The sequence below is a fragment of the Mesoplodon mirus genome (genome assembly GCF_964341445.2).
Source record: "Mesoplodon mirus genome assembly, chromosome: 15".
Taxonomy (NCBI): domain Eukaryota; kingdom Metazoa; phylum Chordata; class Mammalia; order Artiodactyla; family Ziphiidae; genus Mesoplodon; species Mesoplodon mirus.
The window spans coordinates 75838810-75852922 of NC_138991.1; the positions used below are offsets into that span (position 1 = coordinate 75838810).

The 14113-nt window shown below is 50.0% G+C and overlaps 1 protein-coding gene across 1 annotated transcript in view; it reads right to left on the reverse strand.

The window, feature by feature from the left end:
- Positions 1 to 9275: 9275 nt before the first annotated feature.
- JAG1 (jagged canonical Notch ligand 1) overlaps positions 9276 to 14113 on the reverse strand; it is a 35103-nt gene continuing 30265 nt past the window's right edge. Inside the window, exons 21-26 of the mRNA XM_082645294.1 lie at positions 13720 to 13833; positions 12960 to 13069; positions 12642 to 12875; positions 12316 to 12447; positions 11988 to 12138; positions 9276 to 11227 (exon numbers count right to left, since the gene is read on the reverse strand). Coding sequence (XP_082501420.1) covers positions 10770 to 11227; positions 11988 to 12138; positions 12316 to 12447; positions 12642 to 12875; positions 12960 to 13069; positions 13720 to 13833 — 1199 coding nt within the window. The 3' untranslated portion in view covers positions 9276 to 10769. The remainder of the gene's footprint in view (positions 11228 to 11987; positions 12139 to 12315; positions 12448 to 12641; positions 12876 to 12959; positions 13070 to 13719; positions 13834 to 14113) is intronic.

The following is a 14113-nucleotide window of genomic DNA, read 5'->3' on the forward strand; positions in this document are numbered from 1 at the left end:
TCCCAAAGGCCCCCTACGTTACTTCTGCCGATTTAGACCCGACACGTGAGGCTACCTACATCTTTGCCAGCACTGAGAAATTGTTACCCTCCTACAGAAGATGAGTTTTTAAAGCACCTAAATAATTGTCTGGGGTTTGCCTTTGATCCATGATCATTAATATCGTTAATAAGCTCTCGAAAAGTGCGTGTGAATCTCAAGTTCACATTTGGCAGGGTAGTGGAAGAAAGAACGCTTTTAAAATAGCTTGGCTCAAAAAAGCGCATCTGAAATAACCCTGTGGGAAAATCAGGAGAATTTCTCATCCTCTAAAGGATTACCTAGGATGAGATGCTGACCTTGTATTTTAAGTTCAGTTACATTTCTTAAAACCTCATTCATTACCCACCCTGATTTATTTGAGGTGGTGAAGCAGGCTGTGGGAGGAGACTCTGATGATGTACAGTTTTCATGTTTGCTTTCTGTTTTTTCCACAGTTCCCCAAAGATCATAACGTGCATATATTTCTTTAAAAAAAAAAAAAAAAAAAAAAAGCACAGCTTCTTCACGAGATTTACTATAGTTTTTTCGCTCAGAAATTAGAGCTGAAGAATTCTCTCTTCTCTGGGCTTCCAAGGCGATCCAGCCCCAGAAGGCGAGGTGCCCAGGGTGAGCAGAGCCCTGACCTCTGCGGGGGGAGAGGTCAGTTCAGCAAGAAGACTCAAAAGGGAGGAAGAAAAAGCAGCTCCTCAGCAGGGAGTTTGACTTGCTTCAGGGCAGAAGAGCTTTTATAAATAAGGGCCCAGTCTCCCACGCCCTCTCGCCTGTTCTTCTGTTACCAGCCCTGTCTCTGCGCTTAGACACACACACACATCGACGCACACACTCATGGACACACACAGACACACTTGTGGACACACGCACTCATAGACATACGCACGGACACGGACGCGTATCGACGCACACACACACTGGTGGACACACACTCGTGGACACACACACTCACTTCCCCCACTGCCTCACACCCCTCTCTCCACCTGCCCCTGGATTTGCGGGATGGACAGGCAGACCCTTCTCCAGAAGAGGCAGGTGATGGATTGGCTGGGGTTTTTCTGGGCCCAGTGGCTCCTAAGGCCTTTTCAGTTCCTCCTTCACATGCTCAGCTGGTGAGAAGAATGCGGAGGGCTCTTTCCCAAACCCACTGTGGGTGCCTGGGAGGACTAAGACCAGCTCATCCGTTCCTGTTGTCAGTGGGAGGAGGGGGAATGGTAAATTAGGGCGACCTCCAGCCCTGACGTGACACGCGGGCTGTGCGTCTGGGATGTGTCCCGCTGGGAGGGGCCTGGAAGACCTTCCCAAAATGATGTCAGCGCGAATGGGGGCTTGTGAAACAGCAGCCCTGCTTTGCTTTGTGTAATATATTCTCCTGAAAATGCTTGCCTGTGAGCCTTTCCCCAACGCTTTCTGCTCAGCTCAGCGACCTGTAGAGCAGGGTGGAGCCTACCTGGGCAGAGCCCGGGGCAGCTAGAAAAGCGTCCTCAGGTAGCTCTCCGGTGGGGGGACGTGCTCTCTGTCAGAACTGCAGGGGTGTGCTGTTGGAGTTCTTGTTTTGATGCTAATAAGAGTCTCCAGCTGGAAGAACCTCTGGATCTCACCTGAAGTCTCTGTACAGGCTCAAAGACAAGCAGAGTCTCGGTCCGTCTGTGAATTTTCTACATCAAATTGGCCTTCCTTTCTCTTGAAGACAGTGTTTCTCGGTACCAGTTTATCAAATCGCACGTTCTGGGTCCTGGTTGTAGAAAAAACTGTGGCTGTTGTTCCTATGTTTGTAAGGTCTAATTCTAGGTCCTAGTAATATTTTAGAAAAGCGTACCATACTTGAGAGAATCTTCACTTTCTGCCACTGGCTTTGCATGCCCGCCCAGGCCAGCACCCACCATAAGAGCACAAACTTAGGAGAGAAGAGATGGTGGGAGAGTAAGTTGGGCTCGACATTTAGCCCCTTTCAGTGCAGAGGAGATGGTCACAGCTCAGTGAGGGCAGCCAGGGAAGGAATATCCCTATAGGGAAAGGCATTACAAAGTGATTCTGAGACGTCCAGCCCACTGAAAGCATCAGCAAGAAAACAGGAGTCAAACATTAGCACGTTTCATGAGGAGAGAAAACTGGCCCAAGACTCTGTGTCCTGGAGTCCTCCAAGGCCAGGCACCTGAGCTTACCTTGTTTGGCCTTAATTTTTTAAAACAGTGAAGAGGATGGATATGGAAGAACTGTGTTCTATTAGTATCATTTAGAGGCTATAGCAAGTCATCTACATTCTCAGACCACACACTGTTGTAGAATTTAATTGGGCACCAAGATTTTTTGTGATCCTGTAGTTCATTCTTGTCTTAAATGAGCTTTTCTATCTGCAACACTGGTAGCAGGCACTGAATTGATCCAGGAAAAAGTCCACGATCTATATAGTCAGAACCAAATACGGTATAGCACCCACACCAGACACAGCCTGGTGCCACCCCCTTTACAAGAGGCCTGCATTGGTTTGCTATTGCTGCGTAACAAATTACCACAAACCAGCAGCTTCAAACAACACATAGGTATTATCTCGGTTCCTGACACCTTTTAGCTGGCTCCTCCGCTTTGGGTCTCGGAAGGCTGGAATCAAGATGTCAGCTGGGCTGTGTCCTCATCTGGAGGCTCAACTAGTGAAAGGCCCACTTCCAGGCTCCTTTGGGTTGTTGGCAGCTGTGAGAGTAAGAGCCCTGGGGTCCTGCTGGTGGTTGGCTGGGGCCGTTGCTCAGCATCTCCTGCTGTTCTCAGGACCTTGCCACATGCCTACCCCTCCATCTCAGTAATGGAGAAACCCCTTGTGCTGAATCTCTTTCATATTTTGAATCTCTCTGACTTCTCCTTCTGTGACCAGCCTGAGAAAACTCCCTGCTTTTAAAGCTCCTGTGATTAGGTCAGCCCCACTGGGATAATCTCCATATTTTAAGGCTAACTGAATTTGGGACTTTAATTAGGTCTGAAAAATCCCTTCACAGTAGGACTTAGATTAGGGTTTGGTCAAAGAACCAGGAACCAGGAGTCTTTGGGAGCCATCTACCACCAGATCCAGCAGCCCTTGGCTCTTCTCTGACAGGGGCCCAGTTCAATGGTGAGAGCGGAGGCTGTCACTGAAATCTAGCTGGATTCCTTCATCTTTTAATGGACTCTCTGGTCTCACGGGATGCTAAGAGAAATACTGAGAGCAGCGTTCTTTCTTCCTGTGGCCCTCTTTCATGAATACTAACGGTGGCACACATTTCTTATCACCATCTCACAGATGGGGAAACTGAGGCACAGAGAATTTTGGAAACTTTCCCCGAGTTGGTAAGTGGCAGAGCCTAGAATCCAGGCCTGTCCAAACCCAAAGCCCAGAAATTGCTGTGTGCGCCTAACGCCGCCCAGGCAGAAAATACTAATGCCAGGAGTTGGGATGGAATAGCTGCAGGGGAATCAAGGAAATGCGGCTTCAGAGTGCAGGCCCCTGACGGCTCAGTGCTCAGCCTGGCCCTGTGCCCGAGAAGGTGAAAGTGACAAGCCCAGTTGGAGGCAGGGTACCCAGGAGGAGATGTTTGGGCCTTTCTATCTATTTAAATTGAACTATAGTTGACTTATAATATTGTGTTAGTTTCAGGTGTACAGCTTCAGATGCTTTTCCATTATAGGTTATTACAAGATATTGAATATAGTTCCCTGTGCTATACAGTAAATCCTTGTTGTTTATCTATTTTATATATAGTGGTATGTTTCTTTTAATCGTATACTCCTAATTTATCCCTCCCTCTTCCCTTTTGCCTTTAGTAACCATACGTTTCTTTTCTATGTCTGTGAGTCTGTTTTGCAAATAAGTTGACTTGTATTATTGTTTTTAGATTTCACGTATAAGTGATATCATATGATATTTGTCTTTCTCTGTCTGACTTCACTTAGTATGATAATCTCTAGATCCATCCATGTTGCTGCAAATGACAATATTTCATTCTTTTTTTGTGGCTGAGTAATATTCCATTGCATATATATATATACACCACATCTGCTTTATCCATTCATCTGTTGTTGGACACTTAGGTTGCTTCCATGTCTTGGATGTTGTGAATAGCGCTGCTGTGAACATTTGGGTGCATGCATCTTTTCGAATTAGAGTTTTCATCTTTTTCAGATGTACGCCCAGGAGTAAGATTGCTGGACCATATGGTTAGCTCTATTTTTAGTTTTTTAAGGAACCTCCAGACTGTTTTCCATAGTGGCTGCATCAATTTACATTCTGTTCAGGGCCTCTTTTGTTGAGTGTTGGACTGAGAACGCACAGGAAGCAAATGCAGAGATACCGGCCTTGGGTGCTGGGAGAGCAGAGGGGGTGGGGCCTGACTCGCCCCTTCCACTCCCTTTCCTTCACATCTCAGCCACCATGTCCTTAGTTTTGTGCAAAACTGTAGCTGTTTCACATTTGTGCTCTTCCTTTCTGTTTTGTGCCTTGGATTCTTTCAAAAGCACTTCCAAAAACCATCCCTGCCAAGCCAGAGAGCCCCGTGAGGGTATCTGATTGTCCGTGTCCTGAACCTGGAGGGTTGACATTTCTGTCCCCAGGATGGAGTTTTCCCAAATTGGTCGGCGCTGGTGCCTCAGCGCATAGGAAACTTTAGCATACTACGCCTAATTCTGGCCTCCCCAACGTGACAAACAGGTTAGAGATGTGGGACCCGCTCCCATCCCTCCTCAGCGGGTGGGGAGAGCACAGGTGTTGGTGGAGGAGGCAGAGTGGCCCACGGGCGGTTCCAGGAACTCCCAGGTGCGTCTGTGCCAGCCCCGCTGCGTCCCGCCATGGCGTGACTGCACCCTGTCGTGGCGTGGCATCACGTTCAACCGCCTTGGCTTTTCATCTTTTTAGCTGCTCGGGATTTTTGCTCCATAACCTGGACGTAGCCTGCCCAGGAGGCAAGTGTGGTTAGGGGGTGTGAGAGGACGCCTGTTGTAATTGCCAATCACCTGACACTGGTCAGCGCCCTCCGAACTGCCTCAGACACGGAGAGTGTCGTGATCATCCTGAAAACCCCTGTGGAAGGGTGTGCACGTGTGTGCAACGCACAGGAGTAGGATGTAGGGGGCTGTCACTTGCTTTCCTTTCTGAGCCTCTTTTCCTGCGATTCATCTTCTAATTCTATGACGCAGAAACTAAAAAGGACATGTGAAGCTGCCCAGGAACAAGGAAATCACCTCCGAAGGGATACGTCTTCATCTCCCTTTGGCTTGGAAAATATCTGTTGCTCACGGATTTATAAAGATGTCACTTTCTAGGCAAAGTCCAGAGGAGTCACAGCTCAGATCAACGCCACTGTCTTTACAGCAGCTTCCTGCGGCCGCCCTTTTTGTTAATTGCTGATCTCCCAACTCTTTACCTTTGAAAATCACATCAAGGGCAGGATCTGGACATAAACCTGGCAAATCCCCAGAAGACGCAGAAAACGCAGCAGCCCAGCTAGCAGGAGCCCCAGGTTCTAGTCCTGGCTGTCGCGAACTCTGTGTGGCCTGGGACAGGTCCCTGATCCTCTCTAGGCCTCAGCTTCCCCTTCTGGGAAAGTAAGGAGGGGTGGATCCTTTCACTGGTAAGGTCACCGATTGCATTAATACCCGGGCGAGTCTCCAATGAAGGCTTTTCAACTGCACATTTCTCCAAAAGGATGAAGTAAAGCAGCTTTTCACTCTTCAGGTGCAAAACAGAGCCGGGGGCCAACCCGTCTGGGTGCTGAGTAGTCATTAGGAAGCCAGCTGCTAACTTGTGTTCCCCTGGGGATCGTGGAGGAGCCCCACTGTCCCTGCCAGGAGAGCATCTCTTTGAAACAAAGCTGTTACTTCCGTGTTGCTGGCATCTGCTTTTGCTCTCGGAGTAATTCGACCCTTGGGTGCCCTGATGTGGACAGTTGCGGGGGGGGGTGGGGGTGGCGGGGCGCCGCGGCGGGGAGGCCTCGATTTAAGGTTCTCATTGGGTTTAAGAACCTTTACTCTCCAAGTTAATTTCCCCAACTTTCATATCACAGGTTAATACTGGGCCCGTGCATAATGATACAGAATTTAAGACTTGTAAAAGCTGCCTGGGACTTGAAAGAAACACACTGTAAGCCAGGAGGCTGTGCCTGGCATGTGGGAGCAAGTGACACAGGTAGAATTCATGTCCAAAGCCAGGGAGCCGCACCCTCGTGACACGGTCACAGAGGGTGCCATGCAGGTGTGCAGGCCCGTCTGTGCCAGGCAGCGGTACCCACAGCCCCTGCGCGCATCACCCCCCACTTGCCCTTACTTTTAACCACCATCAGAAGGCAGTTGTTCACAAAGGGAAATTCGTTATTCTTAATAGACCCAGGACTATCTCATGGACTTAAAAGTACTTAAAGTGACACAACACGATTGCCCTAATGGTTTCTAAACTTTGTTTTTAAGACTTCTGGGGCCAGAACCCCACAGAACGGCCTTGGGGCACCCTTCCACCTCTGATGACCAAGCTGTCTGTTGGCATAGTTGGAGCCTGACATAGCCCGAGCCGGCATGTTTAGCTGCTTGTGGGATGGAAAAAAAAAAATGTTAAGAAAAATAATTGTTGTTTTTGCAAACTATCTATTTAAAAACAGAACCTCAGGAAGCAGATTTCTGTTTCAATGCTCAGATGAATCAGAGTTGACAAAGTATAAATACACATTAGCAGGAGGAGACTTCCCATAACCCAGTACTTGTGTGTCTTCCCAGCCCGGGAACCTCTGAACTCCTGTGTCTCATTCCCAGTAGAGGCAAGAAAGAAAGCCGCCGTCGAAGCGGAAACTTTGCTGGAACTTTGCTCAGCCCAAGTTGCAAACCTCTGCAGGCCGGTGGGACTTTTTTTTTTTTTTTTTTTTTCTTTAAAGGTAACTGGTTTTTAGCCGCACACTTGCTCACCTTGGGGTCGACAGGTGTATGCCGTTCAGAAATGTGGGAAACCCACAATCTGTTTCCTTGGGCTCTTTGCTACCTAAGAAATATTACCAAATAAGTTAACTTTGACTCACTGACCCCCTCAGATCAGCCAGTAAAATGAAGCTCTTACACCACAACTTGTTCAAGGGGCGGTGTCGTTAATTTACTTAAAAATGATGTCAGGTGGCAATTGAGCAACAAACCGGCTTCCAGAATACTTAATTCAGTTTAACAAAGAGGAAAAACCTTGTAATTAATGGAAGAGCTTGTACTTTAGTACTTTAGTGAAGCTGTTCTCAAAGTTTGCTGTACCTAAACCAGGGAGGACTGGGGGAGGAGGGGACAGCTTGTTGAAAATACAGGTTCCCAGGCCCCGCTTATGAATCATGGGCCGGGCCTGGGACTCTGCATTTAAGAGAACCACCCCCGCCCCAGCTTACAAGTTCCGCTTCTGCTCATCACCCAGTCTCACTGGGCTTTTACTCAAGATATACCCCCCTGTTCTAACTCCGCATTACATAAGTCTAGAATCCCAGGACAGTGTCCCATCCTAAAGCAACCAACTTTGAGCTGATGCTTTCCCGGAGTTTCATGGTATATATATGTTCTAATGCTGGAGTTCTAGTTAGCCATGTTTCTGGATGGAAAATTCTTCCTTTTCCAGGGCCTGCTTACAGAGGGCACAGAACATTCCCAGGGGATGGGGAATGTTCGAAGTCCCTTCTTTTGCACATTCCTGCCCCCAGGATAACCAGGGCCTGGAGAGAGGGGACCACTGCCCTTAACGCCCAAGGTGGTGGTTTTGAGCCCTGTTCCGATGAGACCATCTCAGCCTTCCCACTACCCAGCGTGTCCTGCATAGAAGGCTCCTTAAAATAACAATCACAAGATCACTTCCCTCCTGGAATAAAGAATTGCAGAGGCTCATTAAACTTTTTTCTTGGCACACAAGCCTTTGGCAACTACCCAGGGAATTCTGGGTCCTGCAGAATCCAAGTTTACAAACCACCAGGGCAAGGTAGCATTTGAACTCAGACTGTCCTGCTCGTCAGGTCTGTACCGGGAAGGCACTGCTCCCTCCCTCTGACCCGACCCCCGCAGAGCAGTGATACAGGGGCCATTCCAGGACAGGGGGACATCGTGGAAACCCAGACCCGTCACAGTCCAGGTCCTTCGCGCTCCCTCCCCAAGCCAAAACTCTGTCCCGGACTGATTTCCCTGATGGCCTCCACTCGTGCACAAGGAACCAGGGACACTTCAACCCGCCATCCATTCTTAACCAAGATGTCCATCGGAACACACCTCCTAGCCTGGTAAAAAGAGAAGCTTCCCAAGAATGAAGAAAGATAAACATCCCCGTAGCTTTTCCTCCACTCAGTTTGTCACTCCAGCTGGAGTTATACTATGAAGACTGGAGGTGGGTGACAGCCTGGGTGTCACAGCTCCGAGGAGGATAAGCTATAGCTTCCTAACCAGAGGAGGGAACTCCTGGCAACTCCTCAAAGCTGCTGGAAGCTGTCCACGTGCCTGTCACTGGTGGTTCATCCCTCAGTGCCGAGATGCCAGAGGCAAAGCTTCCCCCACTCCACCCCGCCCCGCCATGTGGGGCAGGCTTGTTGGCCTCTGGCCCCAGCAGCCACGAGCAACAACCACAGCTCACCTGCTCTTTACAGGTAGGAGCAGCGCGGCTCTGGCACCCCAAGGGTGCACAGGAGGCCAGCCACTCGCGCACTCCCTAGGAGCAAGGTGGTGAGGGGCAGGAGGGCCCTCACCCCAGAAGCCTGTAGCCACCACCTCCTGCGGAGACCAGCCCAGAGGCACAAGGTGCACAAAAGCCACAAGGGTGTGGTCTGCAGTGACGGCAGGACATCCACATTCATCCAAACAGCCAGGGGAAAAATAAAAAGAGAAAGCATCCAGTCTCCCTCCTAACCCCCCAGCACCAATTCCAAGCTATTTAAAACCCTTTTACTGCGGTGGGCGTTCCCCGCAAGTGCTCAAAACAATTCAGTCCACACTGCAGGCCATTAATCCAGTGGTGTTTATTCAAGCAGTATTCACACTTGCTGTCGAATAACAAGGGCACCTAGGCCCCCAAGACGGGGCTCACAGCTCCAGCTTCACAGCAGCCCCTCGGGGTTTCGAGCATGTTATGGCTGAAAAGGCTCTCCGTTCTTGATGGGGGCCCCTGTCAAGCACAGCCTACTTCTCACACCCCAGTCACCAGGACAGGCCCAGGGCGGTGGCAAAGGCACAAGGCAGAGCCAGGCAGAACTAGGTAAGCTCAGAAGAGGCCACACGGGTCCGTGTTTTCGTACAAAAAAATTTAATAAATATGACTTTTCAAAATGTATTGCCAGGAACAACACATCAAAGATGTATATTTATGTTCGTATAACGCTAAGAGGACAATACAAAGGATCTTCACGGTCTGAACGGTGAACCAACGAAATCAGTTTTTAATAAGTCTTTTTGATCTTAAATTTCGTCATAGCATTTTGATTTCCTCACTTAAGGCAGGCAGTGGGCTCTGGCAAATCTAAACAGTGACCTTTCTGGACATTTTACGGTTCAAGTATTCAACTAGCTTATGAGAATACTCCCTAAATGCAGTAGATAACAACAAAAAATCAAATCTACAAGTGGTTCAGTCTTACATTACGAATGGTGAAAAGAAATCAGAATTTACAAGATAAGATTGGTGTGCTTCCAACTTCACACAATTAATTTGATATCTTTAATGATCTTCAACCACTCACGTTTTGGCTACGTTTAGTCATAGCTCAGCTTGTTCCCTTAAACTGCTCGGTAGCAGATCACCTGCCTGTCTCTTTCAAGTCTAAAGCAAAAAACAAACAAAAACAAAAAAACAAACAAAAAAAAACCTTGTTCTAGACTAACTCTCAAACTGCCTCAGTCGGGGTTTTAAACATCTGGCGTCGTACGAAAAAAAAAAAAAAAAAAAAAATTCCACCAGTATTCCAGGCACAGAAGGCCATCCTATTGTCTTAAAATAAACTATTTTCAAACACCTTAATTTTGGCTTATAGGCAACACGTAATAAGAAAATAAGGTCAAAAAAATAAAGCCATACGCTTACAACGCTATCAAAAACCTTCAATTCTAAACACGTACATATAAATAAAAAGGAATGATGTCTTAAGGCTCTTGATTATTAAGTTAATAAATCAAATATACACAGTGATTAATAAAAAAGAATTATTTACAGAACTATACAAAATTCTACTTTTGACACATTTTTCCTCTTTAAATTCTTCATTTTACCAGCAACTGCTGACATCAAAGTTCCCCTCCCCCAACAACAACAAAATACAATAAAAAAAATAAATAATAAACTCATTTGTGATAGTTGCTGTGGTTCTGAGCTGCAAAGGCACTTTTCAAATACAGAACTACTTGGACGTCATCATAAAACCAATATACAAAAACAACTCAAGAGTCAATAAATATAAATAAAAACTATGATCCTAAGACTGCATCACCATTGGGACATCTGGCAGAAGTGGAGGCTGGAGGCCTCAGGGGGCCGGGTGTTCTCCTGGGAGCCTGATCCGACAGGTGCGGGGCTCCGGGGCCCCGGGGCCTGGTGTTTGCATAGCTGTGCGATGCAGTGCTGCCCAGCCAACCACAGAAACTACCATTGCCAGTGTAAGCCAGCTTGTCAGAACTTAAATTAACACAGGGATTCTACGTCAAGGACAGCCTGGGACCGGAACACGACAGGACAGACATCTGGAGAAGCTTCAGGAACCCGGGCGCCCTCAGACTCCGCCCACCGTCTGCTATACGATGTACTCCATGCGGTTCAGGCTCTGCGCGCTCTCCAGGTCTCTGTTGTCCTGTTTGTTTGTCCAGTTCGGGTGTTTGGCCGGCGTGCTGTGGGGGGACTTCTCCTCTCTGTCAACCAGCGTGTACGTGGCCTGCCTGGCGAAGCGGGCTTTCTGCTGGTGCTTGTCCATGTCGTCCTCTTCCACCTCCGAGTTGTGTGTCCTTATTTTGGACATTTTGGAGTTCTTGTTCTCGTAGTCCTTGATGGGGACCGTGTTGGCCCCGTGCTTCTCAATGGGGTTCTTGATCTGGTTCAGCTGCTCCCGTACGTTGTTGGTGGTGCTCTCCTCAGAGGCCGAGCGCGCGTGGCTGCCGGGCTTCCGCCGCTTGCGCACGCACCAGTAGAAGGCGGTCACCAGGCAGCAGACCCAGGCCACGGTCAGGACCGAGCTCAGCAGGGGCACCAGGAAATCTGCAAGGCAGGGGCACCCCCGTGAGCCCCGCGCCCACGGCTCCCCTGTCCTTGGTCCCTAAGAGGGCGCATGGGGACGGGTCCCTTTCCCAACCACACATCATCACCTCCCAGCATCCCTGGAGAGACCAGGCCGAGCAGCAGCCCGTAGAGGCTCCCGCCTGGGTGTGGAGCAGGATCTGGGCCGGTCACGGGGAGTCTGGCTACTTAGGCAGCTCATTAGAGGAGCCGGTTTCCAGAGCCATCAGAAAGAGGGTCCCGGCATGGATGGCTCAAATGCCCCCAGTGGTCCTGCGCCCGGCAAGTCGCTTCACTAGAACGGTGATACTTGGGGCATCCACGGGGGACTCTGGACATCCTGCAAGGCCATCGAGCCATCTATCAAACCCGTGTCTCTGCTTAGGACGGGCTGTCCCCCGATACCGGAGCACAGGACAGGCTCCGCACAGACACGCGCTCAAGGCACAGCCATGCTCTTCCCGGGACCCAGAGACAATGCGTGCCTGGAAGGGCACCCGCCTGCCGGAGCACAGCTTGCAGGCAGGGGAACAAGTCAGGGCCGCCTCTGCCCTTTGCCATGTGAACTTGGTCACATCAGCCGGCCTCTGTTTCCTCAGTTAAAAATGGGGGGTCCTTGAGTAGGGAACCGTCAAGTAACTCCCCACCCTGGCGGTTTTACTGGACGCCGGGTGTGTTGGTCTTATTGATGAGATGGACGTGACAGTCCTCACAGAAAGGGACCACTGCCCCCGCCACCTACCTGTTCTGTTCTTCAGAGGACGCCTCTGAACTCTCACTTCCGCAACGGCGGCGATCAGTGAGCTGTTCCCTTCACGTTTACTAACAAGATCTATAATTTTGTCGGTGATTTCCTTGATTGGGTTTCCATCATCCCGGATGTCTTCAGCAGACTGGAAAAGGAAGACTCATCAGACTGGAGGGTCAGGGACACTCCACAGTCACCTTTATTCAAAGTTATCTGACCACACGTGTATGTCAATGTATCTGCTTATCTGGACACTGGCTAAGTGAAGTTTCTGAGCTACTTGGCAATCAAACAACTAAGCGTGCATGGGTCTCATACTCACAATGGCCACGTGTATTTCATTGTTTGCAGAAGGGGAAGGCTCGCAAGCTATGTAGATTGAATATTCAGCAGAAACATTCTTCAGAATATTCAAATTCCGCAATTCACTGCAAATATGCTCTGTGGTGAGACCCTAGAACGAGATTTTTAAATCCACACACATGTAAAAGAGCGGAAGGAAAAAAGGCTGCTGTTTGCTTGAAGCTGAGCTCTGGTGTAAGACAACAATCTGGGCTGAGGAGGAGGAGATCCGAGCTCGTGACGCCCCTGCTTTAGGGCAAAAGCAGACACACCCCACCTCTCCAAAGCCAGCAAGGTGTTCCGTACCGGCGACATCATCTCCTTGTTGAAGGTGAACGTGATGTTGGCACAGTTGTCCTGGTAGTAGGGGTCGGAGGCACACTTGGTCTTCACGGGCTGGAGGCTGGAGGACCGGCACTCACCCACACCAGTGCAGGGGCGCACGAAACACTGGGCGTCCAGGATGGGGATGCAGCTCTGCCCGCTGGGGCACTCGCTGTGCCCTTTGTGCAGCGAACAAGGGCGGGGGCCACACCACACCTGCAGAGACAGAGTAGAGCTCAGGAGACGCTGGCTCGTTGGCAGTTCCAGAACAAGAACGCCGGCGGCTGGGGCCACGCCTACCTTCGAGCAGGCGATCCTCCCGTCCAGGCACTGGCAGGTGTTGCAGTCATCGTCCCACTTGGCCCCATCAGGTATCACGCTCCCCACGGTGACGCAAGATCTCCCTGAAACTGAGGTGGAGACTCGTGAGTGGGAGGAGCTGCCTTTTCTGGAGACGGTTGGTTCTCCTGATACTTCACTCCCTGCCCGTCGGGAAGTGATTACACCTGTTGCCCCTTGTCCCGTGACAACACAGTTGCTCCCACGATGGGCAAGCATCCCTCCCTCCCCGGTGGCCTTTGCACCCGGCCACGTGACCGGCTTTGGTCAGTGCAGTGCGTTGGGATGCGATGTGAGCAGAGTCTCTCCCGGGTGGGCTTGGCCCCTTGAGAGCCTGCTGTTTGCCGGGAAAAGGACATGCCCTGGATACAGTGCTGGTCCAAGGAGGAGGGGGTGGCACACAGACCTGGGCACCCAAGCCGAGGCATCCATCGCTCTGCTTGCGCCCTCGTGCCCGCGAGCAACACCAATACTTGTCGTATGCACGGAGATCGGGGATGGTTGTCACACAGCATAGTTGTAGCAACAGCTGGCTAAAACCAACAGCTACCCTGTTTTCACGGGACCCCCCCTCAGATTTCCCCTTCCCCGTGGTCCCAAGTGGATGTCCCCTCCGTGTTCTCTCCCTGAGCACAGTGTCCACTCACGAACAGTCAAAACAGTGACTGCAGTGCCCGCTCAGCCCGCAGGACACACGGGCAGCTGGGCCCGGCCCACGTACCTTCCTGGCATTTAGCACCACTGTGCCCTGGGGGGCAGACACACCGGTACCCATTGATCTCATCCACACAGGTTGCCCCGAAGGCACAAGGTGAAGACTGGCATTCGTTGATGTCTAGGAAAAATGGAGTTCGAGCTTAGGCCCCAGTGGGAGGTAGCAACGTTTTTCTAAGTTTTTACTGACAAAACGTACAGATAAGCTGTCTGAGTATAAGCTTAACGCATTTTCATCACATGACCAGCACCCAAATAAAGAAGCAGATCATCAGTGCTCCCAAAGTCTCCAGTCACTGCCCCGCAAGGATCACCGCTCGCCTGATTTCTAACAGCTGAGAATCATATGGGGAAGCCTCAATTTTTAACTGAGGTTCGTTTTTCTCTGATAGTACAATTTA